Genomic DNA, 15,176 nt, shown 5'->3' with positions numbered 1-15,176 from the left:
GGAATGACCTTCGGTGCCATTTTGCTGAGCATTACCGAGTTCTCTGAAATGATAAAAGCTTGATTTTTTTTTTTAAAGCACCCAAATCCCAATCCATAATCTGGAGGCAGCATTTTGCTTCTCACACAGTCTGGCTTTCCGATGTAAAAACAAACCGGGTCTTGAAGGATCATGTCCCACGCAGGTTCCTGAACCGTCACTAATGCGAATGTGGACCAGTTTGGTCTTCCAAACTCTTTTCAGCCCAAAGGAGGCGCACAGCCATCATGTAACCGGGCCCAGATAGTCTGGGGGCCGGCTTAGTAACCTGAAGAAGGAGAGGCGTGTAGACTCGGGTGCGGTCATCAGATAGTTTCACGAGAAGACGTGGGCCAGGCAGTGTATTCCGACCCTCAGAGCTGGTCATGTCTTGGTCCTGCAGACATCCAGGCGTCTGCGAGCCCCCACCACCCGGGACCAGGAGGCGCCTCCTTTATTTATTTATTTATTTATTTATTTATTTATTTAAGACGTGGGCCAGGCAGTGTATTCCGACCCTCAGAGCTGGTCATGTCTTGGTCCTGCAGACATCCAGGCGTCTGCGAGCCCCCACCACCCGGGACCAGGAGGCGCCTCCTTTATTTATTTATTTATTTATTTATTTAATTTTATTATTTAATTTTTAAATATATTTTTATTGATTTTTCAGAGAGGAAGGGAGAGGGAGAGAGAGAGAGACACACACACCAATGATGAGAGAGAATCACCGATTGCCTGCCTCTGCATGCCCCACTGGGGATCGAACAGAAGCCCAGGCATGTGCCCTTGACTGGAATTGAACCCCGGACCCTTCAGTCCGCAGGCCAACGCTCTATCCACTGAGCCAAACCTGCTAGGGCCGAGGACCCTCCTTTAATGCCCTCCTGGCATCCCTAGGACTTCTGTGATAAGCTCCATTTTTTTAAAAAAATATTTTTTTATTGATTTCAAGAAAGAAGAAAGAGAGAGAGGGAGAAACATCAATGATGAGAGAATCATTGATCGGCTGCCTCCTGTACGCCCCCTAGTGGGGACGAGCCCGCATCCCGGGCATGTGCCCTGACTGGGACCCCAACGGGGACCTCGTGGTTCATAGGTCCACGCTCAACCACTGAGCCCCAAGGGCGGGACTAAGCTCTATTTCAGGGGTCCTCAAACTCCGGCCCGCGGGCCACATGCAAATACAAATATTGTATTTGTTCCCGTTTTGTTTCTTTACTTCAAAATAAGATATGTGCAGTGTGCATAGGAATTTGTCCATAGTTTTTTTTTAAACTATAGTCCGGCCCTCCAACGGTCTGAGGGACAGTGAACTGGCCCCCCGTTTAAAAAGTTTGAGGACCCCTGCTCTATTTCTATTGCTTAGATGATCATGATGTGTGAATGTCAGTAATTGTTCTTTGCTTTCGTAGCCTCTTCCTTGAGCTTCATGGACTCGTGCAATTTCGAGCTGGAGAACGTGTGCGGTATGATTCAAGGCTCAGGCGACAGTGCTGACTGGCAGCGGCTTTCCCGGGTGCCCGGGGGGCCAGAGAGCGACCACTCCAACATGGGCCAGTGCGCAGGTACCCGGAGGGAGGGCGTCTAGCCTTGTCCTTTGCTAGGAAAGACTGGGATCTTCTCTCTCTACCTCCTACCTGATGATCCACGAGAGCCCACAGGTTGCTACCACGCAATCAGCTCTGTGCCATGAGGACATGGCTCACTCTCTGCTTGTGGTCTGAGCTGGCTCTACTTCCCGAGTCTGAGCTGGGCTCTGCGCAGCCTGTACCCCCTCATCTGGGCACCCACGCAGGAGCGGTGGTCTCTCCTGGGGGACCCCATCTTTGGAGTGAGCTGTCTCCTCGGAGCTTGCAGGACGTAAGCGACTTGCGAGGGAACAGCATTGGGCTGTGCAGTAGTCAGCGTCAGGATTTCAGCAGCTGTGACTGCATGCTGCTGTTACAAAAAATACTTCAAGGTAGAAAGTGCAAGTTATTTAATGTTTATTCACATAAATATATTTTTCTATTATAATTTTCTTTTGAGTTAAATGGGCTTTTTTTTTGGGCCACAAGTACCAATTTTTCATTTATTTGCTCATTTATTATAATTTTCTTTTGAGTTAAATGGGCTTTTTTTTTTTTTTGGCCACAAGTACCAATTTTTCATTTATTTGCTCATTCCTGTCAGCAAATATGTAAAAGTAGACCTCAGAGCCCAGAGGCACTGCTTGCAGCTCAGCTGGTCTAGGCGGGGAGTGGGCCTCCAGGGTGAAGGGCTCCCCCTTTTTGGGGTGGGTGGGATTGGGGAGAGACAGGTGTTTTTTAAGGGTACAAACTTGCCACGAGTAGTTAATAAGCCCTGGAGATCGAATGTGCAGCACAATGAATATGGACAACAATATTGTATTATCATCATCAAGCTTGCTAAAAGGCTAGAACTTACTTATTCCAACCACTAGGAAGCAAAAATTATTAGGTAACACGACACAGGTGCTGGGTATCGCTATAATGGCAATCCATTGTACACATACCTATTACAATACATAAATGTATCCATTAATATGTTGTGCACCTCACATTTACACAATGCTATGTGTCGAATATATTTTAATAAAAATATTTTTCATTTTATTTATTTATGCATTTTACTAATAAATACATTTTTATTGATTTTAGAGAGGAAGGGAAAGGGGGAGAGAAATAGAAACATCAATGATGAGAGGGAATCACTGATCGGCTGCCTCCTGCATGTCTCCCGCTGGGGATCGAGCCTGCCACCCGGGAATCGAACCAGGACCTCCTGGTTCATAGGATGACGCTCAAGCCTTGCAGATTTGGATAGTGGATTGTAGTCCTACGTAGGCCAGAAAGAACAGGGAAGAAAAGGAGGGAGGAGGAAGCGACAGAATGAGAGAGAGAGAGAGAGAGAGAGAGAGAGGGACTAGGCCTGGTAGGGGACACATTTTTCCATTTCTGAAAGCTAGCATCTACAGAAAGGACACGGAGGCCTGATGCTGTCTCTCTCCTAAACGTCCTGCTCCTGGAACCTGTCCATGCCCCGCACACCGCGGGGAGCGAGGGGAACTCCGGCCCCACAGACACGCTGCCCAGACCCAGCCGCCGCTCTCTCTCACGTGGGCTGTTTCCCTGTCCCAGGCGCCGGCTTCTTCATGCACTTCAACAGCAGCGCTGTGGGCGCGGGGGCCACGGCCATGCTGGAGAGCAGGACCCTGTACCCCAAACGAGGCTTTCAATGCCTGCAGTTCTTTCTGTACAACAGCGGGGGTGCCGGTGACCAGCTGAACATTTACATCCGCGAGTATTCCGCAGGCGCCCCGAATGGAACCGTGGTCCTGGTGGAGGAAATAAAAGGTACCCGGCCGCATCCTCACTGTGGGGGTCAGAGGGCGGAAGCTTCACGCTGCTCAGTGTGCCACCTGCCAGCGGGCAGGGCTCGCGGTCATGGCCCTGCAGCTCAGCAGAAGGAGAGGGTCCTCTGCTCTGTGCGCTTCGTGCGTGACTCACCTAAGAAACCGGAGCTCAGTGTCCCGCACGGAGGAGGAGGAGGAGGAGGAGGAGGGAGGAGGAGAAGGAGGGGGAGGAGGAGGAGGAGGAGGAGGCCAGGAATGGGAGCCAGCTTGGGCAGGATGGGAAGCGTCCCCTGCCAGGTGTGGCCGAGCGGTGGCCTGGACGAGGGAGGGGCTGGCCTCAGCCGGGTGGGTCCTGTCCCTGGACGCGGCTGGGCGCCTCTCCGGGTCTCACTGGGGTTTGTCCACGAACCTGGGGCTCTGGCTGTCTCACTTCTTCCCACATCGGACTGGAAGGGGACTCTCGCTCTAATTTCTAGCTGACCAGTAAGTCCCGCTGAAGGGTTCTGATATTAGGACTGGGTTAATGAACGTCTGGAGCAATTCCTCTGTGGGGTGGGGGCAACGCCATGGTGGGCGCCCACCATCATTCCAGTCACGGGCAGAGGGGGGCATGCTGGACTGGAAGGGGACTCTCGCTCTAATTTCTAGCTGACAAGTAAGTCCCGCTGAAGGGTTCTGATGTTAGGACTGGGTTAATGGAACGTCTGGAGCAATTCCTCTGTGGGGTGAGGGCAACGCCATGGTGGGCGCCCACCGTCATTCCAGTCACGGGCAGAGGGGGGCATGCCGATCCCCTGTGAAAGCCGGGGGTCTCAATCTCACACTCACATATACACACACACCACACACTGTACACATACCTTATATGTAAGTATACATAATACAATATACAGCACATACATAAGATACAGATATGCCTTTTCATTAGCCACCTGTGCTGCTATCACTGGTACACAATAGCACAGAAGGTGCTTAAAAACTTGTTCAGGAGTCCAGAATTTATTAATTTTTTAAATATATTTTTTATTGTTGACTAGAGGTCTGGTGCACAAATTTGTGCATGGATGGGGTCCCTTGGCCTGGCTGGTGATCGGGCCGATCAGGGCAGTGGGAGGTTGGCCGGGGGGAGGGGCCGCAGGAGGTTGGCAGTGGGAGCGCACTGACCACGAGGGGACAGCTCCTGCATTGAGCATCTACCCCCTGGTGGTCAGTGCGCATTATAGTGACCAGTCGACCAGCCATTCAGTCGTTCGGTCATTCGGTCGCTTAGGCTTTTATATATATAGATAGTATTACAGATATCTTCCATTTCCCCCCTTTACCTCCCAGCCTCTACCCATACCTCCCCCAGCTCTTCACTACTCTATTGCCTGTGTCCATGGGCTATGCATATAAGTATATAAGTTCTTTGATCTCTTCTAGGAGTGCAGAATTTAAACGGATAGTACTATAATAATAAAGTGGAAGCTCTCGTGAAAGGTTTTTGCTCAATCCAGAGTCCATCCATGGACGATGGCATTTTCTGTAATTTGGATATTTCTAAGCTATTTTCAAGCAATTGTGTTTCTCATTAAGTGCCAATATATTTAAATCTCAAATTGTTGTGTTAATTATGAGTTTCACATAAATTGAGCTGTTCTCTCCCTGGGGGCTTCTGAAAAAATGTAAATGTACTGTTTCTTATTTGGGTATGTGATACAGGAAAATAAGACAGGATGGCCTAGCCATGCGGCCAGCCGGGGGTGGGGGAAACAGTGGAGGGGGAGTGCAGTGGGGGAGAGAGGGGATGGTATGACATATTAGATAAGTATTTATAATGTTGAGTCACTGGTATGATTAAGGAGTAAATTGTAGGATGTGGGCTTTGTAGGGTTTGGTGCAGTCCTGTTTAACACTGCTGAAAAGTTGGTTGAAAATGTCCCATGTAAAGGAAGTGTTCCAAGCAGAGTATAAGTATATTAAACGAGGCTTTGGTTGAGTATCACAGGAATTGTGGGTACAAGTGTAGAATACTGGGCTTGCTTAACCGTTTAATTAACATAGAATTAACACAGAATGAAAGGTCACCCCTACGTAGGGTATGGAGTACTCATGAGCTTGATGCTGCTGTTTGCTCACCCATCTCTGGGAAAGGGTAACCTGTCTGAGAAACAACTAGATAAACATACGAATATTACAGAGAGGAGTCCGACCCCACAGAAACATCTGGAAGTAAAAGGACGGGGGCTGGAGGAGTGGGAAAGCCATACCTCGGACCTGTGGGAATCGGTAGTCCTAGGATGAACGTTCGTCCGTGAAGGTTAGAACTCCCATGTTGACTTGCATGGGGTCCATTGCCCTTTGTCTTCTGTGCAATAATAATTTGTGTTTTGCAGATATACCCACCGGGAGCTGGCAACTTTACCATGTAACGCTGAAAGTAACCAACAAATTCAGGGTGGTGTTTGGAGGGGTCAGAGGAGCTGGTGCCTCACTGGGTGGCCTGTCCATTGACGACATCAACCTTTCGGAAACACGGTGCCCTCATCACATCTGGCGCATAAGGAATGTCACACAGCTGATTGGCAGCCCCGATGGAACTCTCTATAGCCCTCCATTTTACTCTCCTAAAGGTTATGCCTTTCAGATTTCCTTGATTCTAAGCCACTCGACTAATGCAGGGATATATTTCCACTTGATCTCTGGAGCCAATGATGATCAATTAGAGTGGCCGTGTCCTTGGCAACAAGCCACGATGACACTCCTGGACCAAAACCCTGACATTCGACGGCGTATGTCCAACCAGCGGAGTATAACTACAGACCCACTTCTGACCACGGGTTCGTGACTCCTTTTCTTTATGGCTCACACCCGGTCCTTGCTCATGGAGGGACGGGTGACTTGGGAATGAGAGGCTGGACAGCCAGGCACCTAGGGGTTTCTGAGCCAGATCTGAGGAGCAGAAGGTAAAAGGGGGAAGAGCTTCCTCAGCTGTGGACAGTCTCCCGGGCAGGAGAGCGTCAGGGATGTCCGCAGGGAAGCCGGCAGACAGAGACGACAGTGACTGTATTCCTGGGAACTGATGGCCATTCCTGAATTCCCAGTGTTGGGTCAGGAATGCTGGTTTTAGAGTCTGACATGCCTGGATGAAAATCCGAGGTTTGCTCTCGTTAGCTAAGCAAGTAGATCTTGAGCCAATAACCCCTTAGAGCATATGTGGTGTCTGGGCAGTAACATGGGGGCAGGGACCACAACCACAGAGATTTATTGTGAGAATCACTCCAGACCGAGCACCGAAGTTTGCGGAAAGGCCTGGTATGAAGAGGCGCCCAGTGTTGGTCTCCTAATCCGTGCTACCCTGATATTGCCCCTGGGATCACCAAAACCAAGGCAGCTCTTGTAAGAGTGAGGCTTTTGTTGAGAAGGCAGAGGAGCAGATGCTGTGGAGTGTCGGGAAGTGGGGGAGTGGATTATACCTTTTTATGGAGTTCTGGAAGATTTGCCAATGGGGACATTTCCCGCATCTTCCAGTCTCAAAAAGGAACAGAATCCAGAAGGCAATGATCACATTTCTTTTTTTTTTAAATCCTCGATGGAGGATATGTTTTTATTGATTTAGAGAGAGAAGAAGGGAGAGAGGGGGGGGGGGACATTGATGTGAGTGAGAAACATCGATCTGTTGCCTCTGGTACCCACTTCGACTGGGATCGAACCCGTAAGCCTAGGTATGCGCCTTCACTGAGAATCGATCTCACACCCTTTGGTGTATGGGATGATGCTCCAACCAACCGAGCCACGTGGTCAGGGTACAATGACCACATTTCTCATTTTAATAATCCTTTGCCACCTGGGAACCCAGTAAAGGGACACACGGAATTATGGCCAGGTGAATATTATTGCCAAACCTGAATTATATACATGAAAACAATGGACTTATGTGACATAGGGGGGAAAATAATATCCACAAAAGACTGTAGGGAGGTGATGTTCAGAATTTCTTCCCTTTTTTAAAAAAAACATTCCTCCCTGAATGACGCTGACAATGGCTCCGGGTTGGGTGGCCGCCACCTTTCCCCAGGGCAGTCTCTCTCTCTGGCTTCTACTCCTGAAGGACTCAGCTGTTAGGTGAGCCAGTTGGTTAAGATAAATGGTTCTGCGCTAATATTGAAAACTCCATCAGCAGCAAACTGGTTTAACCCAGTTAACAGGCCGATCTACAACTCAGAAGGTCATGAGGAATGACTGTCCCGGGCAGTGGGTCTCTATGCTGGTCAGTCAGTACAGATCTGACTCCCCACCTGGGACACTTCCTGTACCCTCCACTCGCGACCCAGAGCGTGGTCCTCCCTGCTGGGCAGCCTCATTTCCTCAGGGCATAGAAATGGACACGTTCCAGCGACTTGCAGGGCGCATCACAGGTCAAGGGCATCATTTAATCACTTGGAGCCCCATCCTAGTTGGGTTTCACGTTGCCAGTTGTTTCCTACCACCGAGAGCTGAGCGGATGCTAAACACAGCCCCTTCATACGAATTGCTTTTGCAGATGACGATGGCAAAAGCTATTTCTGGGACAGGCCTTCCAAAGTGGGGGAAGTGGCCTTTTTCCCGAACGGAACTCAGTTCAGAAGAGGTCCACCCTTTGGAACCAGTACCTTCATCACCCACGAGCGGCTGAAGAGCAGAGACTTCATCAAAGGAGACGATGTTTACATCCTACTGACCGTGGAAGGTATGGCGATGAGCATAGTGCCACCTAAGCTACTTCTGTCATTGTTGTAGCCACGGCTGATGGACTGTGTTCTTGCAGGTTCTACTTTTAGGCGCATTAACTAGGGATGTGGGAGGAAATGGGCCCGGGTGGAATTTTTTTTTTTGTTTGGGATGAATCATTAACAATAGGTAACTAATTGAAATAGAAACAGCGAGGCTTCCAGGATAAAGATTTTAATTACCACTACATGGAGCAATAGTAAAAGACTTTAGGACGGAAAACTTTAGAAGTTAAAGTGGGGGATGGGTAAGGTCTGGGAGGAGAGGGGTAAAGTGAAGGGGGAGGAAGGGAGACATCTGTAATGCTATTGACAATAAAAAATACATATATTTAAAAAAGAGGTAAGTCAAAGTATAGCCATTATACCCTAGAATTATAGTCTAGGATTCCAGAAATAAAAATGTCACACAAGCACATGAAGTTAAATTTAAAATGAATTATCTTTATTGTCTTTTTCAAATATACAGGGTGTCCCCTCAAAATGTGTACACACTTTAACAGCTGATAGCTCCATTTTGAAAATGAAATATATCTTAATAAACACTGCCTTTATAATTATTCAAAGTGCATGTATACATTTTTCTGGGAACACACACACACACATTTTGGCAGTAATAATCTACCATCTTTTAAAGCAGCAGTTCTCAACCTGTGGGTCGCGACCCCTTTGGCGGTCGAACGACCCTTTCACAGGGGTCGCCTAAGACCATCCTGCATATCAGATATTTACATGACGATTCATAACAGTAGCAACGTTACAGTTATGAAGTAGCAACGAAAATAATTTTATGGTTGGGTCACAACATGAGGATCTGTATTTAAAAGGCCAGAAGGTTGAGAACCACTGTTAAGTTTCTTACCTATGGAGCCAAAGAACACATTTTCCAGGAATACTGGTGGTTTCCATGTTTTACGTGGTAGGATTTTAACTCATTTACAACTGAAGACCCACCTGCATCTCAGTAAATCATAATCTTGTTTGTGGTCAAAAGGGGTGCAGTGGAACCCATGGCGTTTTTATTGCAGTGTCAATTGGAGTAAATCTAAATGATACTTCTTGGGAAAAGTTTTCAGGGAAATTTGTGCTGAGGGAGGAGAGGCAACATAAAATGATTCCTCCCGCGACTAGTCACACGTTCATCAGTTCCATCCGACCCCGTGTGGACAGGAAGTCGCAGGAAACACCCCCGGAGCAGCACCCTGGTTGCCAGGGGCCCTGTTGTCTTTCACCAAAAATCCGCCAACTGCCCCATGAAACAAGAGAGCCGAGGCTTCGGGCAGGCCCCTCAGCTGCCTTGGGACCTGCTCTTTGGTTTCCTTGTCTGTTCCTTGAGGGTTGGTCCTGTGAAAAAATAACCAATGGGGCCCCTTACAAAAGGAGTTGGAGCTGCCACACGGAGAGAGCGCTGTGTATGCATTAGGCCTCACCTCTGGAATGTCAGCCCAGGGCACAGGCACCTCTGGGCTGGGCCTACAGCAGCCTGTGTCCAAAGAGCTGTTTGCAGAGATAACAAGAAGCAGGTATGATGATTGTGGGACTGACAAGTAAAAACATCCTTTAGAATAAACACCACTAGGTTACACCTTTCTTCTATTGACAGAACTCCCCCCACCCCACCCGTTCTCACGCACCCCTTGCTTTTGTCTCCTCATCAAAGCCCAGTTGCCTGGGCTTCTGCAGGAACTCTTCTCCCCCAAGAGCTGATCTCAAGCAAACGCTGTGGCCTCTCACTGTGAACGGCCCCTCATTCTTAGGTGAACGGCCACCAGGCCACAGGCCCCTGGAGTTCAGGCAAGCCCAGGCCCAGGGAGCACGGGGTTCAGTGGTAGCCCCGCAGGCGGCCCCGCTTTCCTTTGTATTAGATTTCAACCTGCCTTTGTACCAGCTCACTGTCTGAGGATATTGCTGGACTACGCTGCAAGATTACCTGAATCTCTCACCAACCCGAAACCCGATCATCTATTTTGAAATTTAAAAGTCAAATACTTGTTAAAGCAAAACCTGATTTCCACCCCTGCTCTCCGCCCTTAGACATATCCCACCTGAATACCACCTCCCCGCAGCCGGTCCCCACCGCCGACATCCCCATCACCGGCACCACCACCGCCCGCACCACCACCGCCCGCATCCCTGACCTCTGTGTGAAGTTCACCTGTGAGAACGACGGCATCTGCACCGTCCGGGATGGCAAAGCTGAGTGCAGGTGAGGGGTCCCTGGGCCAGACCTCCCCCGTCTTCTGTCTGAAACCCTATCATTACCACTACGGACGACTAAATACTGATATCTCACATGAGTGAAACCAGCTCATTCCCATCTCAAAACCAGCCAGAGGATATTTATTTTTTGCTCTTTATTTGGGACTTTGGATAGTCACAAGAACAATAAAATTACTTATGAAAAAGATAGCACATGAGCCTGGCCGGTGTGGCTCAGTGGTTGAGCGTCAACCTAGGAACCAAAAGGTCATGGTTTGATTCCCAGGCAGGGTACATGCCCGGGTTGTGGGCTTGATCTCCAGTAGGGGGCGAGCAGGAGGCAGCTGATCGATGATGTTTCTGTCTCTCTAACCTTCTCTCCCTCCCTCTCTCTCTAAAAAAAAATCAATAAAAAATAGCACACATTATGTTCTCATTGTCTGAAAAAGTCCTCATGAGTGACATGTCTGAAGTCCCCACAAGAGTCTGATGTGGTCAGTGTACCTGCCCCGTTAAGTAGGTGGAGATACTTAAGTTTTGGGAAGAGCTTGGCCAGGGTGTAGAGCTGGGAGGCAAGGGACTAGGACCCTGAGAAGTAAAATTTCTCCATTCCCCACGCTCCTTCCTTCCCCCTCGGAGCTGCTGTTCTGAGAACCAGATCAGATGTCATTCCTGGCCCCCTTCCGCGACCCCTCCGGCCCCTGGTGCTAGTCCGAACCCCTCTAGTCCAGAGTGAAATGTCCCCAAGGTCAAGGACCTGGATGTTGACACATACTTATCACCATGGAAGATGCTCAGATTTATTTATTTACTTATTTATTTATTTAAATTTCAGAGAGGAAGGGAGAGGGAGAGAGAGAGCTAGAAACATCAATGATGAGAGAGAACCATTGATCAGCTGCCTTCTGCACCCCCCACACTGGGGATGGAGCCCACAACCCGGGCATGTGCCCTGCCCAGGAATCGAACTGTGACCTCCTGGTTCATAGGTCCACGCTCATCCACTGAGCCACGCCCGCCGGGCAGAAGATGTTCGATCTAAACGCCCACTCCTAACAGAGCATGCTCTGGCCCCGCAGGTGCCCGTCGGGGGAAGACTGGTGGTACATGGGGGAGCGGTGTGAAAAGAGGGGCTCCACGCGGGACACCATCGTCATCGCGGTGTCTTCCACGGCCGCCGTGTTTGGGGTGATGCTGGTGGTCACCCTGGTCAGCGTCTACTGCACCCGGATGCGCTACCGCCAGAAGACGGGCTCCAACATAGCGGACGTGACTGTGGAAAATGTGAGTTGAGTCTGAGATTTGGTTATTCAAACCTATTAGTGAACTCATATGAGGAAGAATGAAGGCTTTTTAAATATACTTGAAAAGTGCTTCTCCTCCTTCCCTATGCTGGGGACCACTGCCTGGGGACCACGTGTTTTTGTGACCTTCACTATGAATCAACGTCTCTTCTTCTTTTTTTAAAAAATATTATTTATTTTTAATTTTTTTAATTGTTGAAAGTATTACATATATGTCCCCCTCCCCCCCATTGACCTCTCCCAGCCCGCCGCCCCCACTCGATCTGTGTCCACGGGCTCTGCTTATGTGCATGCAGGTCCTTTGGTTGATCTCTAACCCTCCTTCCCTGCCTTCCCTCTGAGGTTGGACAGTCTGTTTGATGCTTCTGTGTCTCTGGATCTATTTTTGAATCAGCGGTTCTTAAACTGGAACCCGCGGAGGCTTTTGTGGGGGCGGGGGTTGTTATCTTCCTAGAATCGTGTCCCTGCTGGAAGGCACAGCTGACCCTACCTGGGTTCCCCTCCGGGAAGGGGAGCGGCCTGTAGGTTTTCCTTTGAAAAACCTGTGAGTGACGGCTGAGCTCAGGCTTGTGGGAAGGGGTGCAGGTGCACCTGGGGCCCTTCTATGGAAGAAGGCTCCGATTCCGGCTTCTTGCGCAGTAACTACCTGTAAGGCCAGTTCCCTCGTGAAGGCTTGAAGTCTTGCCTCAGACTCTTGACAACCCCCGGGCTCGGGCCTGTTCCTGGGAAGCAGGCTCAGGTGAGTGTTGGCCTGCGGGAGGTTGAGCGGGCAGTGCTCCCGGGAGCACCTGGGCTAGAGTGAGGGCAGCTGGGCTGAGTGAGGGCAGCTGGGCTGAGTGAGGGGAGGTGGGGCTGTGATGTAGTTACTGTGATGACCAGAACGCTGAGTCGAGGTGCTTTCCTGGGGTCCTGTCTCGAGTCACTGAAGAATGAACTCCGTGGACCAGGAGTTAAGTAAAAGTTTATTACCAGCAGATGCAGACTCCCTGCAGGGGAGGGGCCCCCATAATGGGCTGCCCGGGAAAGCCTTGTAGTGCAGGGTATGTATTTGCTATACCTGCTCTATGCTACCTGTGTCGTCGCTTGATTGACTCCCTCAATTGTTCTTGCCCAGCGGCGAACCTGAACTTCCCCTGTTTCTGTGTGTCCTTTCTCTGTTCCTGTGCTGGACTTGCCCTGTTTCTATGTGTTCGTACACCTTGTTGCTGCAGGCCCGCCCTTGCCTCCCGCCGGAGTCCAGAAACATTCTATTATTTCTGCGTGGTTGGCCCCTGTGGTCAGGCTGCTCAAGCTGCCGTGTCTGCCCTGCCTACGTCCCACCTGCCTTTGTTTCCACTGGACCCTGCCCTGTCTGCCTGCGTTTCGAGTTAACCCTCTCAGCAGCTGAGGGCTCAGCCCCCCTCAATCTCTGGAGCTGGGATGGCCCCTTAGATGTGTCCCGAATGGAGGCAAGGGGGGTACTCACAGCATCAATAGCCATTGGATTGGGGCTGCCCCCCAAGAAGAGTGAAAAATCGGGCAAGTGTGTTTTGGGGGTAGCACATGTCCTACACGGGAGCCTTTGTGTTAAAGGGCAGGACTGAGCAATGGGCCCCAGCATCCACTATGCACCCCAATAATAGAGAGCACAGAGTTTCATATGCAGATTCATATTCTCACAAAATAGCACCAAAAAATTGGCATAAGAGCTGAACATCACTTAAAACTGAAGCCTTAAAAATTTCCCAGTTCTATTTCATTCAAAATAGTCTCTGAAAATGACTAGTATGTAAAACTAAAGGAAAACATGCCCCATTAGGATACCTCTGAAAATAAAAATATTGCAAGTGGCTAAATTAAGAGTATATTTTCTTCCTGCATGCCCCCTACTGGGTATGAGTCCAAAACCCGGGCATGTGTCCTGTGCTCTGACTGGGAATTGAACTGTGACCTCCTGGCTCATAGGTTGATGCTCAACCACAGGCAAGGTTATGACATTTAAAGTGAGCGTTAAAATATTTTATTATTTTTTAAAAATATATATTTTTATTGATTTCAGAGAGGAAGGGAGAGGGAGAGAGATAGAAACATCAATGATAGAGGGATTCATTGATTGGCTGCCTCCTGCATGCCCACTGGGTATCGAGTCGGAAACCCGGGCATGTGTCCTGTGCTCTGACTGGGAATTGAACTGTGACCTCCTGGCTCATAGGTTGATGCTCAACCGCAGGCAAGGTTATAACATTTTAAAGTGAGCAACCTGGTATCAAGATACTAAATTTGATTGCAAAGTTAGTCCAAAGATGGCCAATGATAATGAACAGAAAACAAAGGGTTTTATTCTCACATACTGTTGTTCTATTCTTCAACACCAGGAAGATATTTAAAGTTAACCGTAAGCAGTGGATCAATTACTTCACAAGCTTTTTAGAGAAGTACTTAGGATGTATACAGGTTGCTTTGTTTTTTTAAACAGCTATTCCCAGCTTATTTTATGCCTCAAAATAAAAGGAACAGATCCACCAATACAGGACCCGGTAGGCCAACCTGCCGGCATGGTCCCCTGGGCCAGACCTGATGAACTTGGGGCTGGGGTGAGGAAGATGGGGGATGGTTAGGGAGGGGAGCATCAGTTAGCTGGGTGAATGGGATGGCCAGGATATTCCTCCGGAAACTGGCAAATATCGGAATTATTATAAGAGCCTCCTTCAGTAAGAATTGGAAGGAATTAAAGAAAATGATAAAACAAAGAGAGAGAAAGAAGGAAACTAAGTCAATAAATGGGGGGGATTACCAGGGTATCAGGGACAGGGAAACACACACATACACACCGTAATATTAGAACAGAACTGTCTTGTCTCTGGGTCATTTAAACACGTTCCCCAGAGCAAGGAATCAACTTACATTCTCCTCCGTTAATTCACCGATAAAGGGCCTCCAGATCTAGTTTAGATCTTTCATCAGAATGACCTTCTCTCCGAGGCTGAAGGTGCCCTCACCTTAATGTGTAGCCTCTGAATAACAGGAGCTGGACAGGCCAGAGCGCCTTCCTGGCCCAGGCCAGGCTGCCTTCGCTGGGAGGGACGCCAGGAGATGGCCCGTGGCGTTGCACTTAAAAATGAGACCTCTTGATTGGGCTCCACTGAAAGGGCAGTTTGTAAGAGTAGAAGTTAAGTCATCCATTGTTCCTTCCCCTCAGGAGCACGCGTTTTGAAGATGAGCTCAACAAGGCGGCCTTTTGGCAAACGCAGCCAAAGAGGATTCTTTGTCGTGGATTTTACCGCAAACACCTTGCAACCACCTCCTTCTCCCATCAACGGATCAGCTCTGTAAATAGCTACATACACTGGAGTAAATCGTTATTGTGGTAAATGGCACATTAGTGAAATGTGGTTTGTGCTTTTGTTCTTAAAGGAGGGGAAGCAAAGAAAATGGAGGGACGCCAGGAGATGGCCCGTGGCGTTGCACTTAAAAATGAGACCTCTTGATTGGGCTCCACTGAAAGGGCAGTTTTTAAGAGTAGAAGTTAAGTCATCCATTGTTCCTTCCCCTCAGGAGCATGCGTTTTGAAGA

The 15,176-nt window shown here is 49.0% G+C and overlaps 1 protein-coding gene across 1 annotated transcript in view; it reads left to right on the top strand.

Annotated features, from left to right (window-relative positions):
• MEP1B (meprin A, beta) overlaps positions 1–14,855 on the top strand; it is a 26,023-nt gene extending 11,168 nt beyond the window's left edge. The window contains exons 9-15 of the mRNA XM_005857079.2: positions 1,431–1,583; positions 3,159–3,374; positions 5,749–6,192; positions 7,896–8,081; positions 10,156–10,327; positions 11,400–11,604; positions 14,803–14,855. Of these exons, the coding sequence (XP_005857141.2) occupies positions 1,431–1,583; positions 3,159–3,374; positions 5,749–6,192; positions 7,896–8,081; positions 10,156–10,327; positions 11,400–11,604; positions 14,803–14,817 (1,391 nt within the window). The 3' untranslated portion in view covers positions 14,818–14,855. The remainder of the gene's footprint in view (positions 1–1,430; positions 1,584–3,158; positions 3,375–5,748; positions 6,193–7,895; positions 8,082–10,155; positions 10,328–11,399; positions 11,605–14,802) is intronic.
• Positions 14,856–15,176: the final 321 nt, after the last annotated feature.

This window comes from Myotis brandtii, unplaced genomic scaffold, assembly GCF_000412655.1.
Source record: "Myotis brandtii unplaced genomic scaffold, ASM41265v1 scaffold107, whole genome shotgun sequence".
In the NCBI taxonomy this organism is placed as follows: domain Eukaryota; kingdom Metazoa; phylum Chordata; class Mammalia; order Chiroptera; family Vespertilionidae; genus Myotis; species Myotis brandtii.
This window is presented reverse-complemented; position numbering and strand designations above follow the sequence as displayed.